This window comes from Carettochelys insculpta, chromosome 20 (assembly GCF_033958435.1).
Source record: "Carettochelys insculpta isolate YL-2023 chromosome 20, ASM3395843v1, whole genome shotgun sequence".
NCBI lineage: Eukaryota > Metazoa > Chordata > Testudines > Carettochelyidae > Carettochelys > Carettochelys insculpta.
Window position 1 is genome coordinate 25,937,044 of NC_134156.1, and position 26,240 is coordinate 25,963,283.

Consider the following 26,240-nt stretch of genomic DNA (forward strand, 5'->3'; position numbering starts at 1 on the left):
CTGCAGGAACTGTGCCAAAAACTCTCAATACCATTACCCACATGGACTCCTCAACTGACACTCCCTGAGCCTGTCCTCCAAGTGCCTTTGTGCATACCAAGCCCCGTGCTGAAAGGCTCCCAAGTGGGAGGAAAAAAGCCTAGGGAAAGTGAGTCCAGGTGCACAGGTGGATACCCTGCTCCGGCTAGAGCAACAGTCAATGCGTGGGGAACCTATACAAGCAGGTAATTTTTCAAACCCTCATAGCTCCCCATTTCCACCCACACTTACCAGCTCCTGCTCCAAGTGTCCTGTTCCCAGGTATAGTGAAGCCACCACCACTCTCTGCTTGGCTGCCTCTATCTGATCCTGAGGACAATGGAGGAGGAAAACAAGTACAGTTCACAGGCCGAGCTGTGATTTCTTAAATGCTCTTGGTTTGCAGAGAACACCAAATCCCTCTCATAGCCCTGGCAGACACAGATTTAAATCACAAACAAGCACAGAGGCTCTTGATGGGACAGGTTATAGAGCAATTTCAGCACCCTTACATCCAACAAGCAGAAAAACAATGCAGCCTCTGAAAAAGTGGGTAACTTGCTTCCTGTAGCAACTACCATGGGGCACTGAGGGCAAAGCTGCACTCTGTACCCACTAAACCATCAGAAGAGAAGTCATCTTGGATCTCCCCACCTCTTTCCTCCTCAGCTCAGTTTTACTCTTGTTTCCCATTACTAATGCTTTGTTCCTAGCCAAGTGGGCAAGGTTCAGGTCTTCCCCAGGGTTCAATCATGCAACACTCCTTGGGCTGATGGAGCCTGATACTCCTGTCTCATTCTCTTCAAGAGCTCAAGTTTCCATCCTGCCCAGAGAAAGAGCTGCAACGTTTCTTGGTGCTTGCGCCTTCCCTACTTGTCCCCCAGAGGTTGCAAGTAGCATTTGCCAGTAGCAGTTCTCCTCAAGCACTGACTTCACAAAGGAAGGCCTGTCTGTGGAAGCTTCTGAAGGGATTACTGACATTCATTGGTACCCCTCATCTGGCCACTCCTGCCCCCCAGTATCTTACAAATTATCAGCAGTGTTCCCTCATTTCTCCCGCCCCGGTGGGATGAATTTTGAAATGTGCACCTAAAAGGAGACGATGGGCAATGCATCACCTTTATAACAGTGCACACAACATGAATTTGGTGGGGGTGGAGTTAAGGGGTTCTGAATCAGGGAGGTGACCTGGGTCTGGGATAGAGGGTTGGACTGCAGAAGTGTGAAGGCTGTGGGGGTGCGGAGGGGCTCTTGGGTGAAAGCAGGTTGAGGGATTTAGGGTGAAAAAGGTGATCAACTTCTTTCCTTGCAGCAGCACATGGCAGGGCAGGGGATGTGTGAAATAGGAAGTGAAGGCATCTCTTGCCTGGACTTATTCGGGGGAGGCCCCGCAGGGAGAGAAGGCTTCTCTCCCCTAGACAAGACTGGGGAGGGGAGCAACAGGGGAAGAAGGTCTGTCCCCTCATTGTGGCAGCTCCAGGAGAGGTACCTCTGCCCCAATTTGTAAGGTTCTAGCTATGGCCCTGGCAAGGGAAGTCCAGGAGAGGGGCCACTGCAGCTACCTTCAGCCCAGGGGAATGGCACTGGATTCAGGCCATCCCTCCCCTGCCACAGCATGCTGGAGGCCAGGCAAGGTCGGGGTGGGGCAGCCCTCCTCTGGCTACAGCAGATCCTTGCCTTGGGCTGTTCCTTCAGTGCCTGTGCGGTGGTAGACAGGCAATGGTAAGGCAATCCTAACACTGTAATTTAAGAACTCTGCATCCCTGCACTTGAATACTTCTGAAATGTAGGACTGCAATATTAAGGGTGACAAGGCCCAAACAATCAAATTGAATGAGGAAGTTTCATACCAGCCCTGCTGCGTGTCTGAGAAGAGAGACATTCTGGAACCTGGATACCAGCCACTTCAACAACTGCCACCACCACCTCAAGACCATACATGCTGGAAGCACATAACTCACCTTCATCAGCTCATAGAATTCAGTGGGGGACGAGAGCACTCGGACGCGAGAGCTGGAGACCCCAAATTCTGGAGCCAGGTTTCTGATCCACTGGAACCTGTGTCCCCCCTCAGGACAAAACCAAGATGATAGGGCTGGGACATGAGGAACAGCAGGGGTGAGCAATGGGGCCAACAGCAGCCATGATGATCTGGCAAAGGAAAGAGACAGACTGAAGGAATTCTGTATGATGGAGTTTGGTTTCCTACAACACCATCCAAGTACATCAGCAAAGGGTGCATCAGAGGAGATATTCCCACCAGAGATGGGGAAGCATCAGTGCTGTTTTACAAAGCACTGGTGAGACCTCATCTGGAATGTCTTCTGCAATTCTGGTCCCCCAGGTTTAAGAAAGATTAATTTAAACTGGAACATATGCACGCAAGGGCTACCTGGGTAGTCTGAGGAATAGAAGCCTACCTTAGGAGAGGAGGCTCAAAGAGCCCGGCTTGTTTAGACAAACCAAATGAAGGCTGAGGGGAGATATGATTACTCTCTATAAATACCTCCGAAGAATTCATACCAAGTAAGAGAAGTTGCATAAGTTAAACACCAATGTAGAACAAACATACTGGCCATCAATGAATTGAGGCTTGAAATCAGACCAAGATTTCCAGCTATCAGAGGAACAAGTTATAGAACAGCCTTTCAAGGGGAGCAGTGGGAACACAAACCCTGACTATCTTCTAGAATGAGCTGATAATTTTAAGGTAGGTATTGTATGAGACTACCGACTGCAAACAGCAAGAATCTGTAAAGGCCACTGACAGTGAGGAATCTGAGTTACCATAGAGAATTCTTTCCCAGGGGTCTGGCTGGTTGGACTTGCCCACATGCTCAGGATCTAATTCAGTGATGGCCAACCTGTGGCACATGACACATTTTGTTTACCAAAGCCCTCCCACGGGGTTGCCAGATTCTGCTGGTTTCCACTTATGTAGGTTTTTTTCCCACCAGCATTAGTAAAGCAACGCATGCATAAAGTAAGACCACGTGAAGTGAGGTGCAGGCTGATTGCATACAACATTGACTGAGAGCCAATGGTTCCCTCTGAACCATAGCAGCACGTTGATTGGATGCCATTAGCACAGCCTGTGAATTCTACGTATGCCAGCACACTTAGTAAAACTCTCTGTCCTGGGAAACCATCTTGGTTACAACAATCTTGTGGTCCACGGAGAAGGAGGGCCACTCATGCAGCCCACTCACTAGCCTACATTGCCCATCACTGACCACCATAATTGGGGTCAGGAAGGACTTTTCCCTCTGGTCAGATTGGTGGAGACCCTCAGGAATTTTCACTTTCCACTGTAGCATGAGGCACTGCTCACCTGCTGGTTTAAATGAGCATAAATGGTGATTCTCTATAACTTAAAGTCTCTAAAGCATGATTTGGGAACTTCAGTAACTCACCCAAAGGTTAGAGGTCTGTTAAAGGGGAGGTATGTGAGGGTCTGTGCAGAGAGACCAGATGTTGTTGATCAGGGTCAGTCCTGATGTTCTTAGCTTTTTCTTATATAGGTGCATGTTACCTTCCACCCCATGGCAATTTTTCACACTTGATATTCGGTTGCCCTAGTTCTGTGACCTGCAACATTCATGATGTCAGCCTAGATTATCATGACTGTCCAATCTGGCCTTAGAGTCTGTAAGTCTGTGCATGTGGAGCCTACAACATTACACATCTCACTGAGAATCAGACTGCCTTTCACCTCCATCAGTGAGAGCGGGATCACCAGAGCTACACACGGAAGCAGGAAAGGGCAAGTAAAAGACTGAGGAAGGCAGACCTGGACACCAGCGATCCCCTGGATCTCACAAAGGAAAGGCTGCCTGAAGGGCAAAGAGAGGAAAGCAAGACAACAAAAGGCACTGAGGGCAGAAAGTGAAGCTAAAGTAACAAATAGAGGGCACTGCCGCCTAGGACCCCCCTTTAACTCTTAAGGCTGTCTTTAAAAAAAATCTTACCACGCTCACTGTCAACAACTCTGTGACAAATCACTCGTCAACACTGCAGGTGCTACACAAAACATCAGCTTCATTGTGGCCAAACATTGATTTCTGTTCAGTTGAAGCTCACAGCTAAATTAAAGAGGCCAGTCTGATTTGTATCCTACCCCCACTTCTTATAAGCCAACCCAAGAGCTTTATAACAGCTTTCACAACTGTGAAAGTGACCTTTAAGACAGCTTTGAATCCACATTTTCAAAAAAGCAAGTTGTTCAGGACTAATCAATGACAAAATGTAGAACATACAAAGCACCTAACACTAGCCCTAGCAAAGCCACTAAAGGCATAATGCTGTAAGCCAGAAACACCACAATCTAGGAACTCCCATCACCTAAAAATTCAGAGAAAGCTGCCAAGTGTTGAAGTATGCCTCAAATAAAATATCAGAGCTGGAAACTGAATGGGAAGAAACTGCAGCTAACAGCAGCATTACGCAGAGCATAAGAGATTGGAAGGAGGAAGTCACAGTTTCAATTCACTGAGGCTGAAAGGTGTAACTGGAAAACAAGTTGCAGAAAACATTTTTAAAAAAGTCTCAAAGAACACTTCAACCTTCCTCCACCTGAGAGCCATTAAGGAGAAGGCTCATTGCTCAGAGCTGCAGGTTTGGTTTCAGGGGTGTGGGAGGACAGACAAGAGACACTGGGAGTTGAGAGAACAGGACATTTACACACTAAGAACCAAGCCTATTCTGGATACCATGGAGGAATATAACTTCCCTCAGGGCCAACAGGCAATCCTGTTGTGATCTGCCCTGACACGCTCTATCATCTCATACAAAGAAAATCCTCTTGAGTAATTGCCTTTTACAGAATTTTAGGAAGAACTTTTCCATTTTACCACTATCCAAAGCCAAAGTGACCATGGGCTCCAGGAAGATGACAACTTATTTACTTAATGATAAAACGCTGAATCTTCACAAGGTTTGCAAGAGTGCTTGCACAAAAGCCAGGCATTCTGCAGTTGCATTTCCCAGAAAATCCACCAGTTTGTCACTGCCTATTCATCACAATGGAGATGTGAGTCAGGCGGTACAAGAATTCCCAGCATATTATGCAGATTGAACTTTAACAATGAATTGCAATAATTTGGTTTTGAAGAGGAATGGAAACTGCTCAGAAGAAGGGTATTTTTAAAGCCCTTCCCTAGCTGTTTCCAAAAGTCGCTAGCTACGTGAAATGCATTTATAAGGGTTTGGGGAGGTTAAGTTTTTTCACCTATATCCTACTGGAGCTGAGCAGCTTCTTTCAAACATAGAATCATAGAATAGTAGGACTGGAAGGGACCTCGAGAGGCCATCAAGTCCAGCCCCCTGCGCTCATGGCAGCACCAAGCACTTTCTAGACCATCCCTGAAAGCCATCTATCTAACCTCTTCTTAAATATCTCCAGTGATGGAGATTCTACCACCTCCCTTGGCAATTCGTTCCAGTGTTTGATCACCCTGACAGTTAGGAACTTTTTCCTAATGTCCAACCTGAACCTCCCCTGCTGCAATTTAAGTCCATTGCCTCTTGTTCTATCCTCAGAGGCCAAGAAGAACAAGTTCCCTCCCTCTGCCTTATGACACCCTTTTAGATACCTGAAAACTGCTATCATGTCCCCCCTCAATCTTCTCTTTTCCAAACTAAACAAGCCCAATTCTTTCAGCTTTTCTTCATAGGTCATGTTCTCTAGACCTTTGATCATTCTCGTTGCTCTCCTCTGGACCCTCTCCAATTTCTCCACATCCTTCCTGAACTGCGGTGCCCAGAACTGGACACAATACTCCAGCTGAGGCCTAACCAGCGCAGACTAGAGCGGGAGAATGACTTCTCGTGTCTTGTTCACAACACACCTGTTAATGCATCCTAGAATCATCTTTGCTTTTTTTGCAACAGCATCACACTGTTGACTCATATTTAGCTTGTGGTCCACTATAACCCCTAGATCCCTTTCTGCTGTACTCATTCCTAGGCAGTCCTTTCCCATTCTGTATGTGTGACATCGATTGCTCCTTCCTAAGTGGAGCACTTTGCATTTGTCCTTATTAAACTTCATCCTGTTTACCTCAGCCCATTTCTCCAGTTTATCCAGATCCTTTTGAATTATGACCCTATCCTCCAAACAAGTTGCAACCCCTCCCAGCTTGGTATCATCTGCAAACTTAATAAGTGTACTTTCTATGTCAATATCTAAATCGTTAATGAAGATATTGAACAGAACCGGTCCTAAAACAGACCCCTGCAGAACCCCACTAGTTATACTTTTCCAGGGGAATTGAAAACCATTAATAACTACTCCCTGGGTACGGTTATCCAGCCAGTTGTTCACCCACCTTATAGTAGCCCCATCTAAGTTGTATTTGAGTATTTTATTGATAACTATATTATGTGAGACTGTGTCAAATGCTTTACTGAAGTCTAGGTATATCACATCCACCGCTTCTCCTTTATCCACAAGGCTTGTTATTCTATCAAAGAAAGCTATTAGATTGGTTTGACATGATCTGTTTTTAACAAAACCATGCTGGCTGTTCCCTACCACCTTACCACCTTCCAATTGCTTGCAGATGATTTCTTTAATGACCTGCTCCATTATCTTTCCTGGCACAGAAGTTAAGCTGACTGGCCTGTAGTTTCCCGGGTTATTCTTGTTCCCCTTTTTATAAATGGATACTATATTTGCCCTTTTCCAGTCTTCTTGAATCTCTCCTGTCTCCCATACAGAAGGTGTTTCTTACTATACCCTGAACAGCGACCTACACAGAGGCTCACTGTGACAGTAAGAGAATTATCACTAAAACCAAGCAGAAAATACAAGGGATCAGGAAACTTACACTGCTCAAGTTCACAGTGGTATGTACCATGTAAAAACACTTCACACACAAGCATAAGGCATGGAGAACCGCAATGAAAACAATACTACTAGCTAATCTTAAATCAGAATGGCTTATCAACTTCTATAATTATTCCATAAGAGGTGGTAGCAGAAAATTTTATATCCAGCATGACAGCAACTAGCAAATCATATAATCAAGAATATTTTCCTCACTAGCTTACTGGCCAAACCCAACAAAAAACTATTTCCCAAAAGACATGACAACTGCCTCGAATCAAGTTTCAAAAGGAAGCTTTTAAAACTTAAAAATTAAATGGTTTTCAACAGCATTTTTGAGATTCCAAGGACATGGTTTCACTGCAGGACTCCAAAGACAAATTAAGACTACCCCATCGATGAACAATCCAGGAGTAGGAATATGTCTTAAATACTTGTCTGAAAGCTCTTTGCCACTGTCACCATGGGAAGGACTGTCCTTTATGCCAGGTTTCCTTGTATTGACAGGTATTGGCTGCCCTTTGTAATCTTTGAAGCCTATTAAGACTTAAAAATAAAATGTCTGTGTGTATCACTTGACTTCTGTAAGCCAGATTTGGCATTTATAATTTGATGTGGAGACTGCAGAATTTTATAACGGGGAGTACAAAACACTTCAAAGCTAACACAAATTTGGCGCTGTTCAACTGTAACTAGCAGTGGTGTATGGAAGAAGATCCCTCTACCCACAGAACACTGAAAATAGCTCAAGCAACTATCTGTGAATCATCCTGCAAACATTCTGCACATCCAGCCATCCGAACCCTAACTGCCACGTTAAGGAGAAGCCACTAGAACCCACATTTCCAACAAACTGACAGTATCCAAGAGCAGATGCAAAAGCTTCCAGGTCAGTTCACAAACAGTGACAAATTAATCCAAAAAAGAAACAAGAACTAGAAGACTTAAGGTAAATCCCTTCTGGATGAAATGCATGCTCTATTTATACATGAGTTCTTCTGGACACTTTAAAATTAAAGAATTGTGGTTTTGCAATGCAGACTTACCCATACTAGAGGGAGCTCAGAAGCTATAATGCATTGTGACACTTCAGTTGCAGCACAAGAAAAACTGAAACTGCAGAATCCAGCTCAGTCCTTTCACCCACAGGGAAGCCACCAGCGTGGGACCTGCAGCTTGATCTTGCCTTGAAATTCAGCACTTAGGTATATACTTTTCTTTCTACAAAGCTTTAAAAGTTAATGGCTGAGTCTGAAAACTGATTTAAAACAAACACTGATGCAGTCAACAAGCAGAAACACTTGAGAGCAACTTCTTTGCACTGCCAAGACCGAGCAGCAATGCAGAGTTCAACATCTGGCTTCCCATTCCATTCTTTTCTTCCCAGACTCTTGCCTTCTCTGTTTTTAAGTTTGCAGAGGAGAGGAGCAAGCCACACTCTCACTGGATTCTCTAAGGTCACTTTGGCACCCATAGGTTAGGCTGCTGCTCATCTCCCAATCACTAGAAAAATATCAGTAAAGATGATGTCAGGGGATCAGGGAGGATAGTGAGTCTCAAACTGTGGACCGAGACCCTAAAATAGGTCACATCCCCATTTTAATGCGCCCATCAGCGCCACCATTAGACTTGCTGGGACCAATGGTAGAAACCCAAGCTTCACTTCTATGCACAGTGCTGGAGCTTAAGCTATCCCCCACTCTCTCCCTGGGGTGGAGGAACTAGACTGTGCCTGTGGTCATGGAGTAATTTTGCACCATGACCTCCTTTTGACAACAACGTAGCTTGATATTCCCCGAGACAGGGTAAGCAAAGCAGCACGCAGGTTGTACAATGAAAAAAGTAGTGTGTGTATTGACCTACACTGTAAAGTCGTACTATTAAAAACAAACCACCACCATACGAAACGTGCGAAAATTTTGTTAAGTGAAATGACAGTTTTGGTGATTTGCAAAACAAGATGATTCTCCTCCCCAAATGTCACTTCCTGTAGTAAAAATTTCAGAAATTAAGTAAACTAAATATAAAAAAAGAGCTGTGCACAGTTTTGTCGAAGACGCAACATAGACAGTTAATACTGGAGTCACTTTGCCAGTCAAATTCTATGCATCCAACCACTTTTTCAGCATCTGAGTCTCCATGAAAAAAGACAAAATGATTGCCATCTGAATATTTTGCAGAGAGGCCAATAGACGGAAGCAGCTTTTGAATAAGGAACTCATTGATAATCATTTGCAATCTCTTGATAATAAATCTTTACATAATTTTTACTATAAACAAATGAATTGTTAAGAACAAACTGGTCAGAACATCTGCAAAGACAAGGTCAAGTAGGTATGTGAATGTAACATTCTTCCTGTAATAGCCACAGCAGGTAGTCTTTCCCAAAAAATGCAAGGCTCACAACTACTCAAGACAACTTAAAGACTTCAAAGTTCTTGACATTACAAAATTATTATGATTTAGCACCCTCTAAAACGAGCCCCAATAGGTTTAGTACTAGTTATTGCTACTACTGGTATTTGGAAAGTAATCAAATCGCCAGTTACTACAAAAGGGCACCAAACGTCTTTAAAAAAAATGCTGTCTTCACCATTTAGTGGATGAATGAAAGAAATGCAGCTTTCTGTCACGTAGCCATCTGTCACACGTCTCTCAGTACATGGATGCCCATACCTCTTGTGTAAGTGGCCAGCTGGCAAGTGTTACATTTAAACATATTGGGTAATAACTACACTCCTACTGTATAAGCACCAACACTTTTAGTGATGAGATTTTCCTGCCCCAATGCACTAACGGGAAATATCATCACCAGATTCCCACTAAAAGTTTATCTGAACATCAAGAATAGTGCAATATATGGCATTCTACAAGAATTTATGGCTGCAAAGCTTGCAATGATACAATCTGCACAGAGTAAAGGGCAGCATGTGGCCATCTTATGCTCGAACACAAAAAGCAAGTGGGTAAGGATGAACCAAAACACCTCAAATTCAGCAATCACTTCTTCATACTTAATTTAGATGAAAAAATGTTAAAGACATAGACACAAAACGCTATACCCAACTTCAGGGCCAATTAAGAAACAAAACAAGAAGCCTTCCTTCAAGATGGGGTATAATTTGAAGGTATATGGAATACTGATTTTTCTTAACATGAACCAGATTTGAAGACTGCATGGAATTATCCCAGATGAAAGAGCTCAGAAAGCAGGGTAATAGGACATATATGGTGGTGCCAGAAAAACGGTAATTGCTCAAGGGCTTTCTTTCAAAACCATGCCACATACAGTCAGGCAGTTGGCTTATGCTTTGTGAATGCTGCAGTTAGAATTCCTCTCAATAACAATCTATATCCAGACACCTTGCATTCCTATGGGGCGGAGGGCCTGTCCCTCTCTAAAAGGAGGCAATATGAAGAGAGATCCTCTGAAAACAGCAAGATCTCAAGAGATTGTTACAATGCAGAATCCAGCAGATTTGTCTTTGGATTGGTTGAAAGCTGTGCAGTATAGCAACTGCTTTCAAAACTAAATATTTACTCAAGAATCCAAACAAGATTCCAGCTGAAACCAGACATAAGCTTTCCTAAATTTAAATTTCCTTTTCTTGAACTCTCCAGAGAAAGTTACCCTTACAAAAGATTAGGCCAGCAGTTCTCAAGCTAGGCTTCCTCGTGGTCTGCCAACTGAGAGAATTCAGTAATGCAGGGAACGGGTTCTTGTGAATGGAAGGCAAGTTTTACCAAGAAATCGACAGAATGAAAAAAGGAGTTGGAGATGCCATGGATTAAGCCAAAGTTGGGAGTCCAAAGAGCTCACTAAATTCTTGTGCTCTACTCACAACAGGGACTTTTCTGGCTATCAGTAGGTTTGGAATTTCAGATGATATTGAGTTTTTAGTCAAAAGACACTACAAGAAGCTCCAGAGAGGGTGGAGCAGAAACACACATCCAAATAAAATAAATTCTCTTTTGTAGCCCAAAACAACCAGAACCTTTAGGCTTTCAAAGACAGACAGTCTTTTCCAATCACCCATTATTCTGCATTACCACTGGTCCTACAGATTTCTGTTTATTACTAGACACGACAAGTATCAGAAGGGTCAACAACAAAGAATGGCCTCTTCAGGTCTGCACTCCAGAGAATCAACTAAGGTTTCAAATACTATAAATGGCACCAAGGGTCTGTGTTTCTTCTATTCAGATATTTGTAGCTAAGGCTACTTTTTCCCCAGTTTTAAGTAAATTCACAGCAAAAGTATGAGAGAGAAAAGTTGTCATAGAAAGGGCAGCATTAAAGAGCAAAACCATGTCCCAGAAACAGCTCCTGTCCCACACAGGGATGGCTCCATCCCTCTACTCTGGCCCACACAACCTGGTAGCATGGGATCATAGCACCATTCAGGTGTGACTGTTCCTGCCCTGCCTCACTGCACACAGAAAGATGGCCAAGGCAAAGCTCGGAGCATCAGGACACTTTGCACCAAGCTGCAATGCTATCACCATTTGAGGCAATGCTGGGCAACCTGCAGCCCATCAGGATTCTATGTGTGGCTCACAAGATGTTTTGTTCACCACCCGCCTGCCCACCGAGCCCCCAGACTCCGCTAGTTTTCCTCTGCATGGTTTTTCCCTCCCCCACCAGCGTTACAACACTCAGAAAATTTCTTGATGCCTTAAATGACTGCTTCTTGGAGCAGCTGGTACAGGAACCCGCAAGGGGAGAGGCAATTCTTGATTTAGTACTGAGTGGAACACAGGATCTGGTCCAAGAGGTAACTATTACAGGACCACTTGGAAATAGTGACCATAACATAATAACATTTAATATTTCTGTGTTGGGATGTACACCGCAACAGTCCAACACTGGTATCTAATTTCAAAAAGGAGAATTACACAAAAATGAGGAGGTTAGTTAAGCAGAAATTAAAAAGGTAGAGTAACTAGAGTAAAATCCCTGCAAGCTGCGTGGAAACTTTTCAAAGATACCATATTAGAGGCCCAACTTAAATGTATACCCCAATTAAAAAACACAGTAAGAGACCCAAAAAGAGCCACCATGGCTTAACCACCATGTAAAAGAGGCAGTGAGAGATAAAAAGGCATCTTTTAAAAAGTGGAAGTCAAACCCTAGTGATCAAAATAGAAAGGACCACAAACACTGCCAAATTAAATGTAAAAATGTCATAAGAAAAGCCAAAAAAGATTTTGAGGAACAGTTAGCCATAAATTCAAAAAACAATAGTAAAATGTTTTTCAAGTACATTAGAAGCAGGAAGCCTGCTAAAAATGCAGTTGGGCCCCTGGACGATAGAGACATAAAAGGAGCAATCATGGAAGATAATGCCATTGCGGAAAAACTAAATTTCTTTGCTTCAGTCTTCATGGCTGACAATGTTAGAGAGATTCCCAAATCTGAACCATCCTTTACGGGTGATAAATCTGAGGAACTGTCCCAGATTGAAGTGTCACTAGAGGAGGTTTTGAAACTAATTGATAAGCTAAACAGTCACAAGTCTCCGGGACCCAGGTGGTATTCACCCAAGGGTTCTGAAAGAACTCAAATGTGAAATTACAGAACTATTAACGGTGGTTTGTAACCTATCCTTTAAATCAGCTTTGGTACCCAATGATTGGAAGACAGCTAATATAACACCAATATTTTAAAAGGGCTCTAAAGGAGACCCCAGCAATTACAGACCAGTAAGTCCAACATCAGTACCGGGCCAATTAGTAGAAACAATAGTAAAGAATAAAATTGTCAGACACGTAGAAGAACATGATTTGTTGAGCAAAAGTCAACATGGTTTCTGTAAAGGGAAGTCCCATCTTACTAATCTATTAGAGTTCTTTGAAGGGGTTAACAAGCATGCGGATGGGGGGATCCAGTAGACATAGTATACTTAGATTTCCAGAAAGCCTTTGACACAGTCCCTCACCAAAGGCTCTTATGTAAATTAGGTGGTCATGGGATAGGAGGAAAGATCCTTTCATGGATTGGGAACTGGTTAAAAGACAGGAAACAAAGGGTAGGAATAAATGGTAAATTTTCACAATGGAAGGGGGTAACTAGTGGCATTCCCCAAAGGTCAGTCCTGGGACCAATCTTGTTCAACTTATTCATCAATGATCTAGAGAAAGGGGTAAGCAGTGAGGTGGCAAAGTTTGCAGATGACACCAAACTATTCAGGATAGTCAAAACCAAAGCTGACTGTGAAGAACTTCAAAAAGATCTCAGCAAACTGAGTGATTGGGCAGCAAATGGCAAATGAAATTTAATGTGGGTAAGTGTAAGGTAATGCACATTGGGAAAAATAACCCCAATTATACATAAATTATGATGGGGGCAAATTTAGCTAAAACAGATCAGGAAAGGGATCTTGGAATTATAGTGGCTACTTCTCTGAAAACATCCACGCAGTGTGCAGTGGCAGTCAGTAAAGCAAACAGGACATTAGGAATAATTAAAAAAGGGATAGAAAATAAGATGAAGAATATCTTACTTCCCCTATATAAAACTATGGTATGCCCACATCTTGAGTACTGCGTGCAGATGTGGTCTCCTCACCTCAAAAGATATATTGGTGTTAGAAAAGGTTCAGAAAAGAGCAACTAAAATGATTAAGGGTTTGGAACGGGTCCCATATGAGGACAGGCTAGAGAGACTGGGACTTTTCAGTCTAGAAAAGGGGAGACTGAGGGGCGATATCATAGAGGTATATAAAATCATGAATGGTGTGGAGAAAGTGAATACAGAAAAGTTATGTACTTGTTCCCATAATATAAGAACTAGAGGACACCACATGAAATTAATGGGTAGCAGGTTCAAAACTAATAACAGAAAGTTTTTCTTCACACAGTGCACAGTCAACCTGTGGAACTCCTTGTCAGAGGATGCTGTGAAGGCCAGGACTCCAACAGAGTTTAAAAAAGAGCTCGATAAATATTCGGAGGTTAGGTCCATAGATGGCTGTCAGCGAGGGGTAAGGGACGGCGACTAGCCTTTTGTCGAAGGCGGGAGATGGATGGCAGGAGACAAATCGCTTGATCATTGTCTGCGCTTCAGCTCCTCTGGGGCACCTGGCACTGGCCCCTGTCGGCAGACGGGATGCTGGGCTGGATGGGCCTTTGGTCTGACCCAGTATGGCCGTTCTTGTGTTCTGACAGTGAGAGCCGGGGCACGAGACGGGAAGGGCAGAGCGAGGCGCACAACACTGCGTGCCAGAGCCCCGCCGTCCCTCACAGCGCTGCGTGCGTCAGGCCGCGCGCCCTGAACCCCGGGGGCGCACAGGCGCAGCAGCACAACGGAGCACGGATGTCCGTGCGGGCCACCCCGCAGGCCACTCGCTAGAGCCGGCTGCCGCTCCCCGCTGCGGGGGCTCATCCGGGCGCGCCCTCGGCCAGCTCCCAGAGGCCGCAGCCGGAGCCTCGCGAAGCCCTGACGCAGAGCGCGCCGTCCCCGCGGTCTCGGGGCATCCCAGCCGCCGCGCTGCGCCCCCGCGTCTTCCCAAGGCCCCATGTGCCGCCTGCTGCACCCGCCCCCGCCGAGCCCCTCACCTCCGGCCGCGCCGGTCCCGGCCGCGAGACAGGCGGTCCGCGAAGCGCCCGAGCAGCGCGGCCAGGCCCAGTCTCCCGCGCGGCAGAAGACCCAAAAGCCGCCGCCGCCACAACACGGAACCCCCGCTCGCCGCCATGGAGACCGCGCTACCTCCACTTCCGGCCGCCGCCATGGAGACCGCGCTACTTCCGCTTCCGGCCGCCGCGGGACCGCGAGCAAGCGGCAGAAAAGCGGTGCCCGTGGTCGGGCGCGGCCCCGTTGCGCTGCAGGCCCTGGACGCGGCGGCCTGTCAGGCTCGGGTGGGAGAGCGGGCCGGGCCGGGCCGGCAATGGGAGGTGAGAGCCGGCTAGGCCGCTCCTCCCCCAGCCCAGCATTGCCGGGCACCGTGAGTGCGCCTGCGCAGCGCCGTCACCCAGCCGGGCCCGCGTCCCGCTCGGGGCCCCTGCCCGGGCACTCCGATTGCCCCCAGGACAAGCCGGGACGGGCTGCGGAAAAGTCCCCGCTCCCCCGCGCACTGCCCCGCAACAGCAAAGCGGGGCCAGCGTGGGGAGGCTCCTGGCGCGCGACACAACTGCACGGGCGCTGCGCGGCTGCGGGGAGCGAGCGCGCACCTCGGAACCACGCCCTGTTTGGCAGCAAACCAGCATCCCTCTGGGGATTCCCGGGGCACGCGGCCTTTGTCTTCTAGATTGTCAGGTCACTAGGTAGGGACTCGTGTGACGCAGGGCCAGGCTATCTTTCACTGCTATCTAGTCACAGGAAAGTTGGTTGCATGCCTAGATAGTGGGTTTGCTGCTGGGCAACGGCATCTGTGCGGAAGGGAGGCAGATATACGTAGGGAGCATGGAAGTAACATAACCTAGCAGTGATTACACAGAACTCTCGTTGAAATTTGGGGCAGTTCTTCCAACATCACAAATGCAGAATTGGGCCCAAAAGCATGAAAGTGTTCACATAAAAGATGGAGGTGTGAGCACACTGAACGTTACGAGCCAAACGAAAAGTCTTCAAACACCCTCCTTATCTTGCTTTGTTGTCACAATTGCCCTCCAGCAGGCTGGGCTCAGCTCAGGGGAACCTGAGATCTTTTTGAGTCTTCTGAGGGCTATAGCCAGAATGCCTCATCACCTCAGAAGCCATGCCAGCCTCTATCCTGTCTGCCAAGCCCCTCGCCAGTTTCCAAATAAGGAGAATGTAAGCTTGTTCAGGGCAGCATGTCTGAACATTCCCTGTATTGAAACCAGAGAATGAACATTTCTCCACAGTGAGATGTTTTTATATGGAATGGCTGGGCTCTTAGCTGATTCAGAAAAAGCAGGAGATTGTCTTAGGACAGCAGCTGCCTGAACGTCTGTGATTCTCCCCCTCACCCCGCAAGGCAAACCAACACAAATAACAGTGGGGGTGGGGGGAGACACCTCAAGCCAGCTGCTGTTGGCTTTCAGATTTAGGCCCTGGCTGGCTTATGCCGTGGAGCATTTGACTAAAACCAACTGGGTTTTTTAAATCACAGCATACCGTTTGCCTGTACTCATTCCGTACCACAGTCTCTGCCACGGCTGGCAGATGGGCACTAGAATCAACAGTCAGCCGCTGAAATCCTCGCCTTCTAGCTAGATTTGCTGTATGAGCACATGTCCAAAACAATGCTGCTGCCCAACTCTGGAGTAGAATTCTTTTGGGGGACCATAGTCTGCCACCTCCCCACACAAGCCATAAGGATATATCCCTCTATTAAGACTCCAAGGAACTGTGCTATATTAAAGAGTTATTACTTTTAAAGCCCTTTGACTCTCCAGAGCTCATCAGAAACCAATGGGATCAGCAGATTCATCTGTGCAAGCTGAGAAAAGAGCAAATCCAAAGCAGACTCTGAGGATCAAAGCTGAACCCACATATGGATTTTTGAGAAAAAAAATGACTTGTCAACTCAGTGAAACTCATCTGTGACTCAGCCCCAGAGCTCCAAAGACTTTGTGAAAGTCTAGTCTCTCTAAAAGTCCCTGGGGGAAAAGATACTTAGCCTGCTTTGCCCCCAGCTCCCCATAACTGCCATGTTTGAGGCTGCAGTTTGCGACCCAACTTTAAGAGGGCCGTGCTCTTTTATATTTCATAGGGTTCCCCTAAAATGGTCAGAACATTAAAGCGCTCGGATATCCCAGTGACAAGCATGGACTATAAAACCTCTATTAGAATACATTTTGCAACAGTTCCTCTAAACCTGTTAAGTAGTCTTCCGTTGTGGAAAAGAAATGCAGTTCCTCCATTTTAAAAAATACACAGATATACATCTCATAGAGCTGGTAGGGACCATTAATGACCACAGAGGTTATTAAGTCCAGTACCTGCACTCACAGTAGGACCTATCATCATTCTTCACACATTTTTTTTTTAAATCTCACCTGCCCCAGGCCCTCAAAAGCTCCTCCCACTGCCGCCCTCAAGATTGGGCTCACCACCCTGGGTTTATAAGGCCAATGGGATAACCACTGAGCTCTCTCTCCCTCACTCTCAAGTGTGAAATTCTCCATCCCATCAAAACTTTCTCTTTCCCCAAAAGGGCTTTGCCAGGCCACCATGGAAAGAAAGGATTTAAGAAACCCCCAAAAGCAGCCTCCGTGTTCTGCAGATGGTCTAGGAATTGTTCATGCACAGGTTGTCAAACTGTTCTCTTTATCAGACGCACCTGCATGCATAATCTCCACAGCAACACGGTTAAGTGTCACATTGGTTGCTGAATTGTTTTTCTCTTGGATTGTTTTTCTTTGTGCCTGTTTCTCTATTGCTTGTCCAGAGCCACGTCCACCATTTAGTCCTCAGAAGAGGTCGGCAGGGGGAAGCCTGGTTCCATTTCTGGCTGTTTCTGCAGAGAACAGATGAATATCAGCATTTATCAGCAGCTGTGCAGAACCAGAGAGCATCTGCTGGGGAGGAAAGCAGTCCTTTTAGAAGTTCTGCATTAAAAACCAAAACCTGAGTGAAACACGCACGTTGCTACGCGCTGAACCCTGTGTTTCCCCCAATGCACCACCACATTGTAGGGACTCGAGCTTGGCTAAGCACTGCTGGGAGTTTACCCCATCCAATTCTTTGGTGAAACTCTTACCATTGTAAAGTCTGCAATGAGGGGAGGGGAAAGGAGTGAAGGCTGTACAGTGGGACTAGCCCTCAGCATTCTTGCAGACATACTTCAAGCTTCTATCCTGAGATGTCTATTAAAGAACGTAAACACTAGCTCAAACCCCTGAAGGGACTGGTGGTTTCATAGAATCATAGAAGAGTAGGACTGGAAGGGACCTCGAGAGGCCATCAAGTCCAGCCCCCTGCGCTCATGGCAGCACCAAGCACTTTCTAGACCATCCCTGAAAGCCATCTATCTAACCTCTTCTTAAATATCTCCAGTGATGGAGATTCTACCACCTCCCTTGGCAATTCGTTCCAGTGTTTGATCACCCTGACAGTTAGGAACTTTTTCCTAATGTCCAACCTGAACCTCCCCTGCTGCAATTTAAGTCCATTGCCTCTTGTTCTATCCTCAGAGGCAAGGAAGAACAAGTTCCCTCCCTCTGCCTTATGACACCCTTTTAGATACCTGAAAACTGCTATCATGTCCCCCCTCAATCTTCTCTTTTCCAAACTAAACAAGCCCAATTCTTTCAGCCTTTCTTCATAGGTCATGTTCTCTAGACCTTTGATCATTCTCGTTGCTCTCCTCTGGACCCTCTCCAATTTCTCCACATCCTTCCTGAACTGCGGTGCCCAGAACTGGACACAATACTCCAGCTGAGGCCTAACCAGCGCAGACTAGAGCGGGAGAATGACTTCTCGTGTCTTGTTCACAACACACCTGTTAATGCATCCTAGAATCATCTTTGCTTTTTTTGCAACAGCATCACACTGTTGACTCATATTTAGCTTGTGGTCCACTATAACCCCTAGATCCCTTTCTGCTGTACTCATTCCTAGGCAGTCCTTTCCCATTCTGTATGTGTGACATTGATTGTTCCTAAGTGGAGCACTTTGCATTTGTCCTTATTAAACTTCATCCTGTTGACCTCAGCCCATTTCTCCAGTTTATCCAGATCCTTTTGAATTATGACCCTATCCTCCAAAGAAGTTGCAACCCCTCCCAGCTTGGTATCATCTGCAAACTTTGACAGGGTCTTGCTGGATAGACGCAGAGCTGAGCAGTAGATTGTGACTTCCATTGATCAGAAAAGCGGGGTGCCAGAGGGAGAGACACATGCCTCATTTAACCTGATCACCCATCACGCAAGGTACTCTGCACCATCTGCCTGGGCTCACAGGGTTGAGCCATGGCATAGTTTCAAGCCCTGCTCTGTCTGCACGCCCCTGGCTTGGGAATTCATTTCCCCTCCTAGCATCAGACCTGCCAAGGTACATGGCCACGAGATAGGAACATGGGGAAAGGTAGGTCCAACGGAGCCCTGGCACTGCAACCCTATCTCCTCGTGAAAAGCAAACACCAGACCCCCATCTGCCTGTGGGGAGGAAGCAGTGAGTGTGTTCACTGGGGAAAGCGCAACCCACTCCTGTGGGTTTTATTCTCCTACTTCCATTGTTCAACTTAAATTGTCCAGAAGCGTGTCATCTGAGATGCTCTTGCCCAATCCAGGCTCTTACTCAGCAGCTCAGCAATGCCAAGGGGCCCAGTCGCAGAAAGCTCATTTTCGATAAATGAGCATGTCCTCCCTCCGCCAGGTTTCTGGAAGAGAATCCCCTTAGATGGAGCTTCTTGTTTGTTTTCCTGTCCCCGTGCACGTAAACTGCAGGCAGATAAACGAAGCTCTCTTGATATCAAGGGAATCTCAGCAGTTTGTGGCATGGCAGGCAGCCAGGAGCTGCTCTGGAGCCTTGTGCACAAGTCCTCCTTTGGCAGCTAGTGCAGGGAAACACAGAATTATCTGATCAGGTTACTTCAGAGGGGATTCCCAGTGTTCAGAGCTCCAGAAGCTGTCAGAGCAGAGAAGAATTTACAGCACATTAGGATTACTGGGACTGTCACAGAATCACAGGGCTGGAAGGGACATCAGGAGGTCATTTAGTCCAGCCCCCTGCTTCTAGTCATCTAGTCCAGCCCCCAGCCCCTGTCCTGAGAAACCAACCTCCTGGGCCCCACATCCGGGTCCTGGACCTGAGCATGCACCTGTCAATGTACCTCCACCCACCAGCCATTCCAGCCTGGTTCTCTCCCACACACTCAGCTGTGCCAGTGCCCCTCAGGCTTGAGCAGCATTCCCTGTTTCCAGTCCCAGGCCACACCCAATGCTGCCTGTCCAGAAGTCAGGATGGAGAGTGCTGCTAGCTTGCATTCTGGGGGAGGTGCAGCTCTCACTATCAAAAGACTCTCTGTGCATGTGCCTGATGTTGTCGGAGGTCAGTCCACAAAGAGCTCTGCCCACGTCTTTGGCCAAACTAGTAGAATGGCACACAGTTAGTGTGACGGGGGAGGCCGAGTGGTCTGTTGCAGGCAGGAGGCAGCTGGACTTGGAGACTTTCCCTGAGCCATATATTCATGTAGAACATTAGAAAATGTGCTTTGATTCTTCAGTCTCCCCTCAGAACCCTCAGCCCTGATCCTGACCCCACCTCCCCCGCAGGAAGGGGATTGTTTAGGCAGGGTTTTTTGAGTCTGCTGGTTAAACGGATAGAAGTGAAGCTGCCTGTCTGGGGATAGAGCAAATTTCAGCCTAGAACTTCTTGGGAGGGGTCCATCAGGCTGGCAGCCCCATTCAGAGAGGATAACACCCCATAAAAGACAGAGACATTCCTGACATGGTCTCCGGGCTGGGGTGTCCATCAGCCATGCACACAAAGAAAACATGTCCCTTTCTCACAGGCCTCTCAGTAAGGACCGGGAGTCCCAGCCCCAAGGCTGGTTTCAGGTGGAGAAAGGGGCTGTTGAAGATACACTGTTGCTCAGTTCCACCCAGCATTCAGGCAATGGAAATGGGCTTCTTTTCCCCCAGAAGCCGTCTCCCGCTTGGCTCCTGCCCCCCCGTCAACCCCGCTATACCATGGAGACCTACACCAGTGAGGGCGCTCTGCCACCCAGAGCCTTCCCTTGGATTTCACCACTCCTGCTTCAGGCAGAGTTCCAGGACTCGTTTGCATCTCAGACCAGCTGGTTCACCACAGCCTCACTTCCCAGAATTGCTCCTTTTGTGTTTATTCCTGACTGGCAAAGGCAGCAGCAGCTCCAGGGCAAATGAAACTATTTAAAACAGAAGCCACTGACAAAGTTAGTTTTGTTTGTAAGGTCAGAGTTGACAATTGCCAAAATTAAAGTTTTAGACCCAGCTATCCCCATCTGCCAGCCTATAAATCCTCTGAGTTGAGGTGGGTGAAGTCAGGTTTTTATTAGGCTCATGTCTGCTGGGGCAAGACCAGCTATCTTTCATTGAGAAAGCTTGGTTCAGTGAGTGATGTGGCCTCACCCACTTTGTCTCTCTAACACCCTCAGACAGACACAGCTACAACCACGCTGTATAGCCTCAAGCAAGAGGGGAACACTGGCCTGGACCTGCCTCCTGGAGACCTCTGGCCCTCCCCCTGCCCCCACCAGCTGGCCACTTTGATATGCCAGCAAAGTGGGTTTGAATTCTTTAAAGGAGTTTGCCTCTGGTCTGGTCCCTCTTGATGGGAGCTGGAGAACCCCTTGGGCCAGATTCTGTGCTGGGCTTTTGAAAAGGCAGTGTAGTGGATGAGGGGATTCAGGCTTAACATGTCAAGTGCTACAGATAGATCCCCTCCTACTCTCTGCCACCCCTGTACTGGGGTCGGGCACACCACAGCTTAAGCCAAGCCTTCACCAAGGAGGACCCCCAGGGCCCAGTTAGGTCAGCTCTGTGCATCCCGAGCCCAGAATCAAGCCTACATTCTGATAGCAATATAAAGCTGATCTTTGCTCTATGATTCCTGTCTCCACTGCTGGAGGCATATTAGGAGCTGCTTCCGGACACCCAGTTGTTGAATAATCCAGTAATCCAACCCATTTCTCGGAGCCCAGGGATGTTTAATCACAACAAAGGAGAGTTTCACTCTTATTGTTTCCAAGTGCTTAAATCAGGGTGGGTTTTTTTTTGTTTGTTTGTTCCCCCCCCCCCCCCCCCCCCCGCCTTCCCTGCAGCTCTTCTGGGAAGTGCAAATGAGGTCAACAGTGGCCTGGAACCTGGTAAAAAATCAGAGCCATAAAGACATTTGATCCCCAAACCATTCCATGACCGTTAGTAATTCCCTTCCCACTCTCACCAGCAGGATGGAGGGGTTGGCACTTCTTCCTCGGTTGCTGAAAGGCTCCTAGATGAACTCCCCGAAAGGTTGGGTGTTATGTCTGCTGCTGCAGCACATCCCCCTCCCTGGTGGGCCACACAGCAATTCTGAAACCAGAGGTCAGGGTCTGAGCACTGAGCACAAAGAACCATCCCGGCAGGCAAGGGCGCAGGAGGGTTCTCCAGGCAATTTCTGTTTGTAGCTTGGTTTTTCCACGACATCCCCTCACATGCTTGTGGGGGTGTAAAGTGCAAATGATTTACTGCACTGGAGGTTAGTGGTCGAGCAACTTCGAGAGAGCTCCCAAAAGACTGCGCAGGTCCATATCAACAACCTTTGCCCCCTCCAGGGCCTGTCTGAACTGGGTGCGTTAGCCCTGGCTATAGCCGGAGGACGGAGCGGCCGGACATTCAGACCTAAGCCAGCCAGTGGCAGAGCTGGCCCTGGACCCCAGCCTCCCCGGACCTGTATCCCCGGCCCCTTCTCCTTCTCCCACGTCCGCCTGAGAGCTGGCGCGTCCCTCCAGCTGCCCTGGCCGCATGGTGCCTGTGCAGCGGCCCGTCTCTCTCCCCCTGCTCCGCCCGAGCCACAGCCGCCCCCGCCCCCGGGCAAGCGGGCGCTGCAGGTCAGCAGCCCCGGCCCGCGCCACCCCAGCAGACCGCCTCGGCCCAGACAAGCCCCCGCGGCGCCGCAGCCCCCGAGCGCCTCTCCCGCGCGGAGGTGCGGGGCCCTGGCCGGCTCCGCCGCAGAGCTCAGCGGCGGCCTTCCCGGGGGAGCCGCCGCCGGCGCCCGCAGCACCGAGTCCCCGCCGGGGCCTTGCCCGCCGGCCGGAGCCGCCCCGCGGCTGAGCAGGAAAGCGCGGAGGGGGCGGGCGCCGGGGGCAGCCCCGCGCTGCCCGGAATGGGCCGGCGCTGCCTGGCGGCCTGCCCGGGGCGCTCGGCGGGGAGGGGCCCGCGACGTTACAAGAAGAAGCCGAGTTCCAGGAAGCCGCGGGCGGGGCCTGGCGGCGGCGCTATAAGAGGCCTCCCCGAGCGCCCCCGGCAGCTTTCCGAGGCGCCGCGCTGGGCGCGCACAGACGGACCCGCCGCAGCCCCTGCCCAGCCCGAGGCGCGCTGCGCCGCGCTCCGCCAGCTCGCCCCAGGTACCCGCCCGTCCGCCAGTGCGCCCCGGGCCCGGCACCGGCCTGGGCTGGGGGCAGCCGCTTGCGCATCCTGCGCCGCCGGCCGCGAGGAGTGGGAGCGGGAGCGGGGCGTGCGGCCCGGGCCGAGGGGACCCCGGGCGCCAGGGGCTGGAGGCTGGGAGCGGGGCCCGAGCCGAGGGGACCCCGGGCGCCAGGGGCTGGAGGCTGGGAGCGGGGCCCGGGCCGAGGGGACCCCGGGCGCTGGAGGCTGGGAGCGGGGCCCGGGCCGAGGGGACCCCGAGCGCCAGGAGCTGGAGGCTGGGAGCGGGGCCCGAGCCGAGGGGACCCCGGGCGCTGGAGGCTGGGAGCAGGCAATGCACGGGGCGGGGGAGGAGAAAGGGAGTTTCGGCTGGAGGCGGGGCGGGCCGTTTTACTGAGCCTCTGCCCTCGCCCCTCTGCAGGTGATGGTTTAGCAGCCGCTGCACAAGGCAGCCGCAGAGCCCGGAAAGCTGGCTCCCTGCGCCATGGTCACCCACAGCAAGTTCCCGGCCGCTGGGATGAGCCACCCCCTGGACACCAGCCTGCGCCTCAAGACCTTCAGCTCCAAGAGCGAGTACCAGCTGGTGGTGAACGCGGTGCGCAAGCTGCAGGAGAGCGGCTTCTACTGGAGCACGGTGACTGGTGGCCAGGCCAACCTGCTGCTGAGCACAGAGCCAGCCGGCACCTTCCTCATCCGAGACAGCTCAGACCAGCGGCACTTCTTCACCCTCAGCGTCAAGACGGAGTCGGGCACCAAGAACCTGCGCATCCAGTGCGAGGGCGGCAGCTTCTCCCTGCAGAGCGACCCCCGCAGCAGCCAGCCCGTGCCCCGCTTCGACTGCGTCCTCAAGCTGGTGCGTCACTACATGCCCCCTCCCCCCTGCCCTCTCCCTGAGCAGCCCGGGGGCACCTCCCACCCAAAGCGCGCCTACTACATCTACTCTGGGGGCGAGAAGATCCCACTGGTGCTGAGCCGCCCGCTCTCCTCCAACGTGTCCAGCCTGCAGCACCTCTGCCGCAAGACCGTCAACGGGCACTTGAATGCCTACGAGAAGATGACTCAACTGCCGGGTCCCATCAAGGAGTTCCTGGACCAGTATGATGCCCCCCTCTAAGGAGCCCAGAAGAGGGGGCAGCACATGGCACAAGCACAAAAGCAGGGTAGAGGGCACAATGATCCAGCAGAGCATGGACTTGCAGGACAAAGCCAGCCCCTCCCTACTGGGGAAGGGTCGGGGGGATGACAGTGAACTCACAGGTCACCAAAGGGCCCTGCCCATCACAGAGAAGTCCAGAGGTGTGTGCGTGTTGTGGTCCAAACCAGGGCCAGTTTGGAGCCCCCTCTTCCTAATGGTGAGAGGCTGCTGTTACCTGGCTCTGGATTATCACACGGAAGCTCCTCTCTGCAGCCTGCCTCCCTTTTGGCAGCCCAGTGGGAAGGAGCCTGGCTGAAGAGTTTGCAAACAACACAAGGATGATGTGGACCTGGCAGCTGCTGTGGCCCTGATCCCCTCCCTGTTTTCTGGCCACAGTGACCTGACCCAAGTGGAGCTGGTCTGGTGACACAGCCGGTTGGAAGACAGTAGAAGGAAAGCACTGGAATCCAGCTAGTGCCTGATCATTCTTCCTCCGTTTTAAGGGGAAAGTAATTTTTTTACCTCTCACCGCCTCCTTGGGGGTGGAAGCTCCTTTCACACCAAGCCCCAGACTTGGAGGATGCTGCCTTTTTCCCTCACTACCATTATACAGGGACTACGCCTTAAAATCCATCCTCATCCCATGGCCTGGGTCACTGCACATTACAGGTAACACTTACAATGATGGTCCAGGCTACCAGGAAGGAATCCCAGGTGGGAATGGAGCCCCTCCTGAGGGTGCGTTGGCACCAAAGAATTCCACGTGAGCACATCGCTGCAATGAGCACCAAGGGACAAGAAGTTGTTAGACCATTGTTCCAAAGTGCTGCCCCATCCCGGCTTCTCCCAGACCCTGGACTCTAAGCCTCACCGAGGGTTCCTGAAGTTGGGATTCTCTACAGTCACTGGCTGGATCTGGGGCTGTGGATTCGCCTGGCCCCCAGGTGCACTGCTCCATGGTGCAGCTGATCCCTACAGGAATGTAGCAACAATGGAACGCCGTGGAACCTGTCACTTTGTACCACTGTCCAAGTCAAGGCCTGGAAGGGCAGTTGGGTTTTTCTGGTTATAGAGAAAGTGCTGTTTACAGCCCTGCCTGAATCACTGTCTTTTATAAAGACTCTGCCTTCGCCTCCAGCCTTGAAGGCTGAGCTCAACATGCTTGAAAACTCAATGTAAACCAAACTCAGAAGAAACTTTGCACATATTTATATTTATATTCGGAAAGGAGCGTTTCTGTAATTTATAATAAAAAAGCACTATTTTTTAATGAAAATCCCAGCTCTGGTTGTCTCCGCTGCCCCTCACCTCTGTGCCAGACCTCCTGAAGTACTCCCAGTAACCTCCCGCATGCTGCTGCTGTAATGATTGTTGGGTCACATGAGTTTGCACCCCTTTTTTAATGCTGAGATCTTAGTTACTCATAGCTTATGTCAGCTGGAAGTAATTCCTGAGAGTAGTGGCCAGGCCAGGCCAGCCCTCAGGAACTGCAGTATTGGAAAAAGCCTCTGAGCAGCTTAGACACTGGTGTGCAAACAGCTAGCTATGGTACCAGCTACCTGCATCTTTTGGCACTAAAGGGGCAAGCAGCTTCTGTTGCCACTGCTAAGGGCCTGGCCAAGGTCCTACTGAGGTGAAGCACAACCCTGTGTTGGGGGATGGCAGCTGAGGGATGCCAGGAGCTCCCAGAAGCAGGATTAACACCTCTGGTCCTGGGGGTAGTAGGGCTTAATTAAGCCAAGGGACCCCAGCGGGGCTGTCACAAATGTGGGCAGCTGTAAGACAGGAACAGGAACCCTTGGTTTTGCACACCCTGAGCACAGAGCAACATTTCCTTCAGCAGCACAGTGTTCTGACCCGAGCTCGCTGGGGACAGGTGGCCCAGTGATGTCTCTCTACCTGCTGGCAGTGGGAGGTGGCTGTGGCAAGCTTGGACCCAGTACAGCCCGTGAGCAGCACTGAGTTAGAAAGTGACCAGCTCCGAGTTTGGGTTTCAGGGTATAAACAGTGAAGGGGGCCCAGGAGGGCTCTTGGGCCCTGAAGCTAGTCTCCCCCACACAGGACTTTGTCCACCAAAAAGATCCCTCCTGTTTGTCTAATATCCTGGGGGCAACGCAGCTGCACCACCGCTGCCTCCAGTGCAGGGAGAAAGGGGGAGACCAGAGTGTCTCTGGATAGCCCAGGTGGGAGTAGGTAACTAAGCTGTCTGTGCGGGAAGCTAGTCTGCAAGCAAGCATCCCCCTCCCCTGC

General features: G+C 49.5%; 2 protein-coding genes across 9 annotated transcripts in view; one reads left to right on the plus strand and one right to left on the minus strand.

Annotated features, from left to right (window-relative positions):
• Positions 1–22,224, minus strand: part of PGS1 (phosphatidylglycerophosphate synthase 1) — a 133,284-nt gene extending 111,060 nt beyond the window's left edge. Inside the window, exons 1-6 of one of the 8 annotated variants that reach the window (XM_075014435.1) lie at positions 21,675–22,224; positions 20,453–20,637; positions 19,047–19,302; positions 17,089–17,265; positions 1,980–2,169; positions 271–348 (exon numbers count right to left, since the gene is read on the minus strand). In XM_075014435.1, the coding sequence (XP_074870536.1) occupies positions 271–348; positions 1,980–1,985 (84 nt within the window). In that variant the 5' untranslated portion in view covers positions 1,986–2,169; positions 17,089–17,265; positions 19,047–19,302; positions 20,453–20,637; positions 21,675–22,224. Of the gene's footprint in view, positions 1–270; positions 349–1,979; positions 2,170–14,401; positions 14,575–17,088; positions 17,266–19,046; positions 19,377–20,452; positions 20,638–21,674 lie in introns of those variants that run through there. The other 7 variants (XM_075014434.1, XM_075014438.1, XM_075014437.1 and 4 more) reach the window with 7 other exon arrangements.
• Positions 22,225–22,680: 456 nt separating this feature from the next.
• On the plus strand, positions 22,681–25,254 carry SOCS3 (suppressor of cytokine signaling 3). Its single transcript, XM_075014441.1, has 2 exons — positions 22,681–22,836; positions 23,277–25,254. The coding sequence occupies exon 2, from the start codon at positions 23,340–23,342 to the stop codon at positions 23,967–23,969; it is 630 nt and encodes a 209-aa protein (XP_074870542.1). The 5' UTR covers positions 22,681–22,836; positions 23,277–23,339; the 3' UTR covers positions 23,970–25,254.
• Positions 25,255–26,240: the final 986 nt, after the last annotated feature.

Coding starts and splice junctions, on each gene's coding strand:
- SOCS3 (XM_075014441.1), top strand. CDS start 23,340: ATGGTCACCCACAGCAAGTTCCCGGCCGCTGGGATGAGCCACCCCCTG.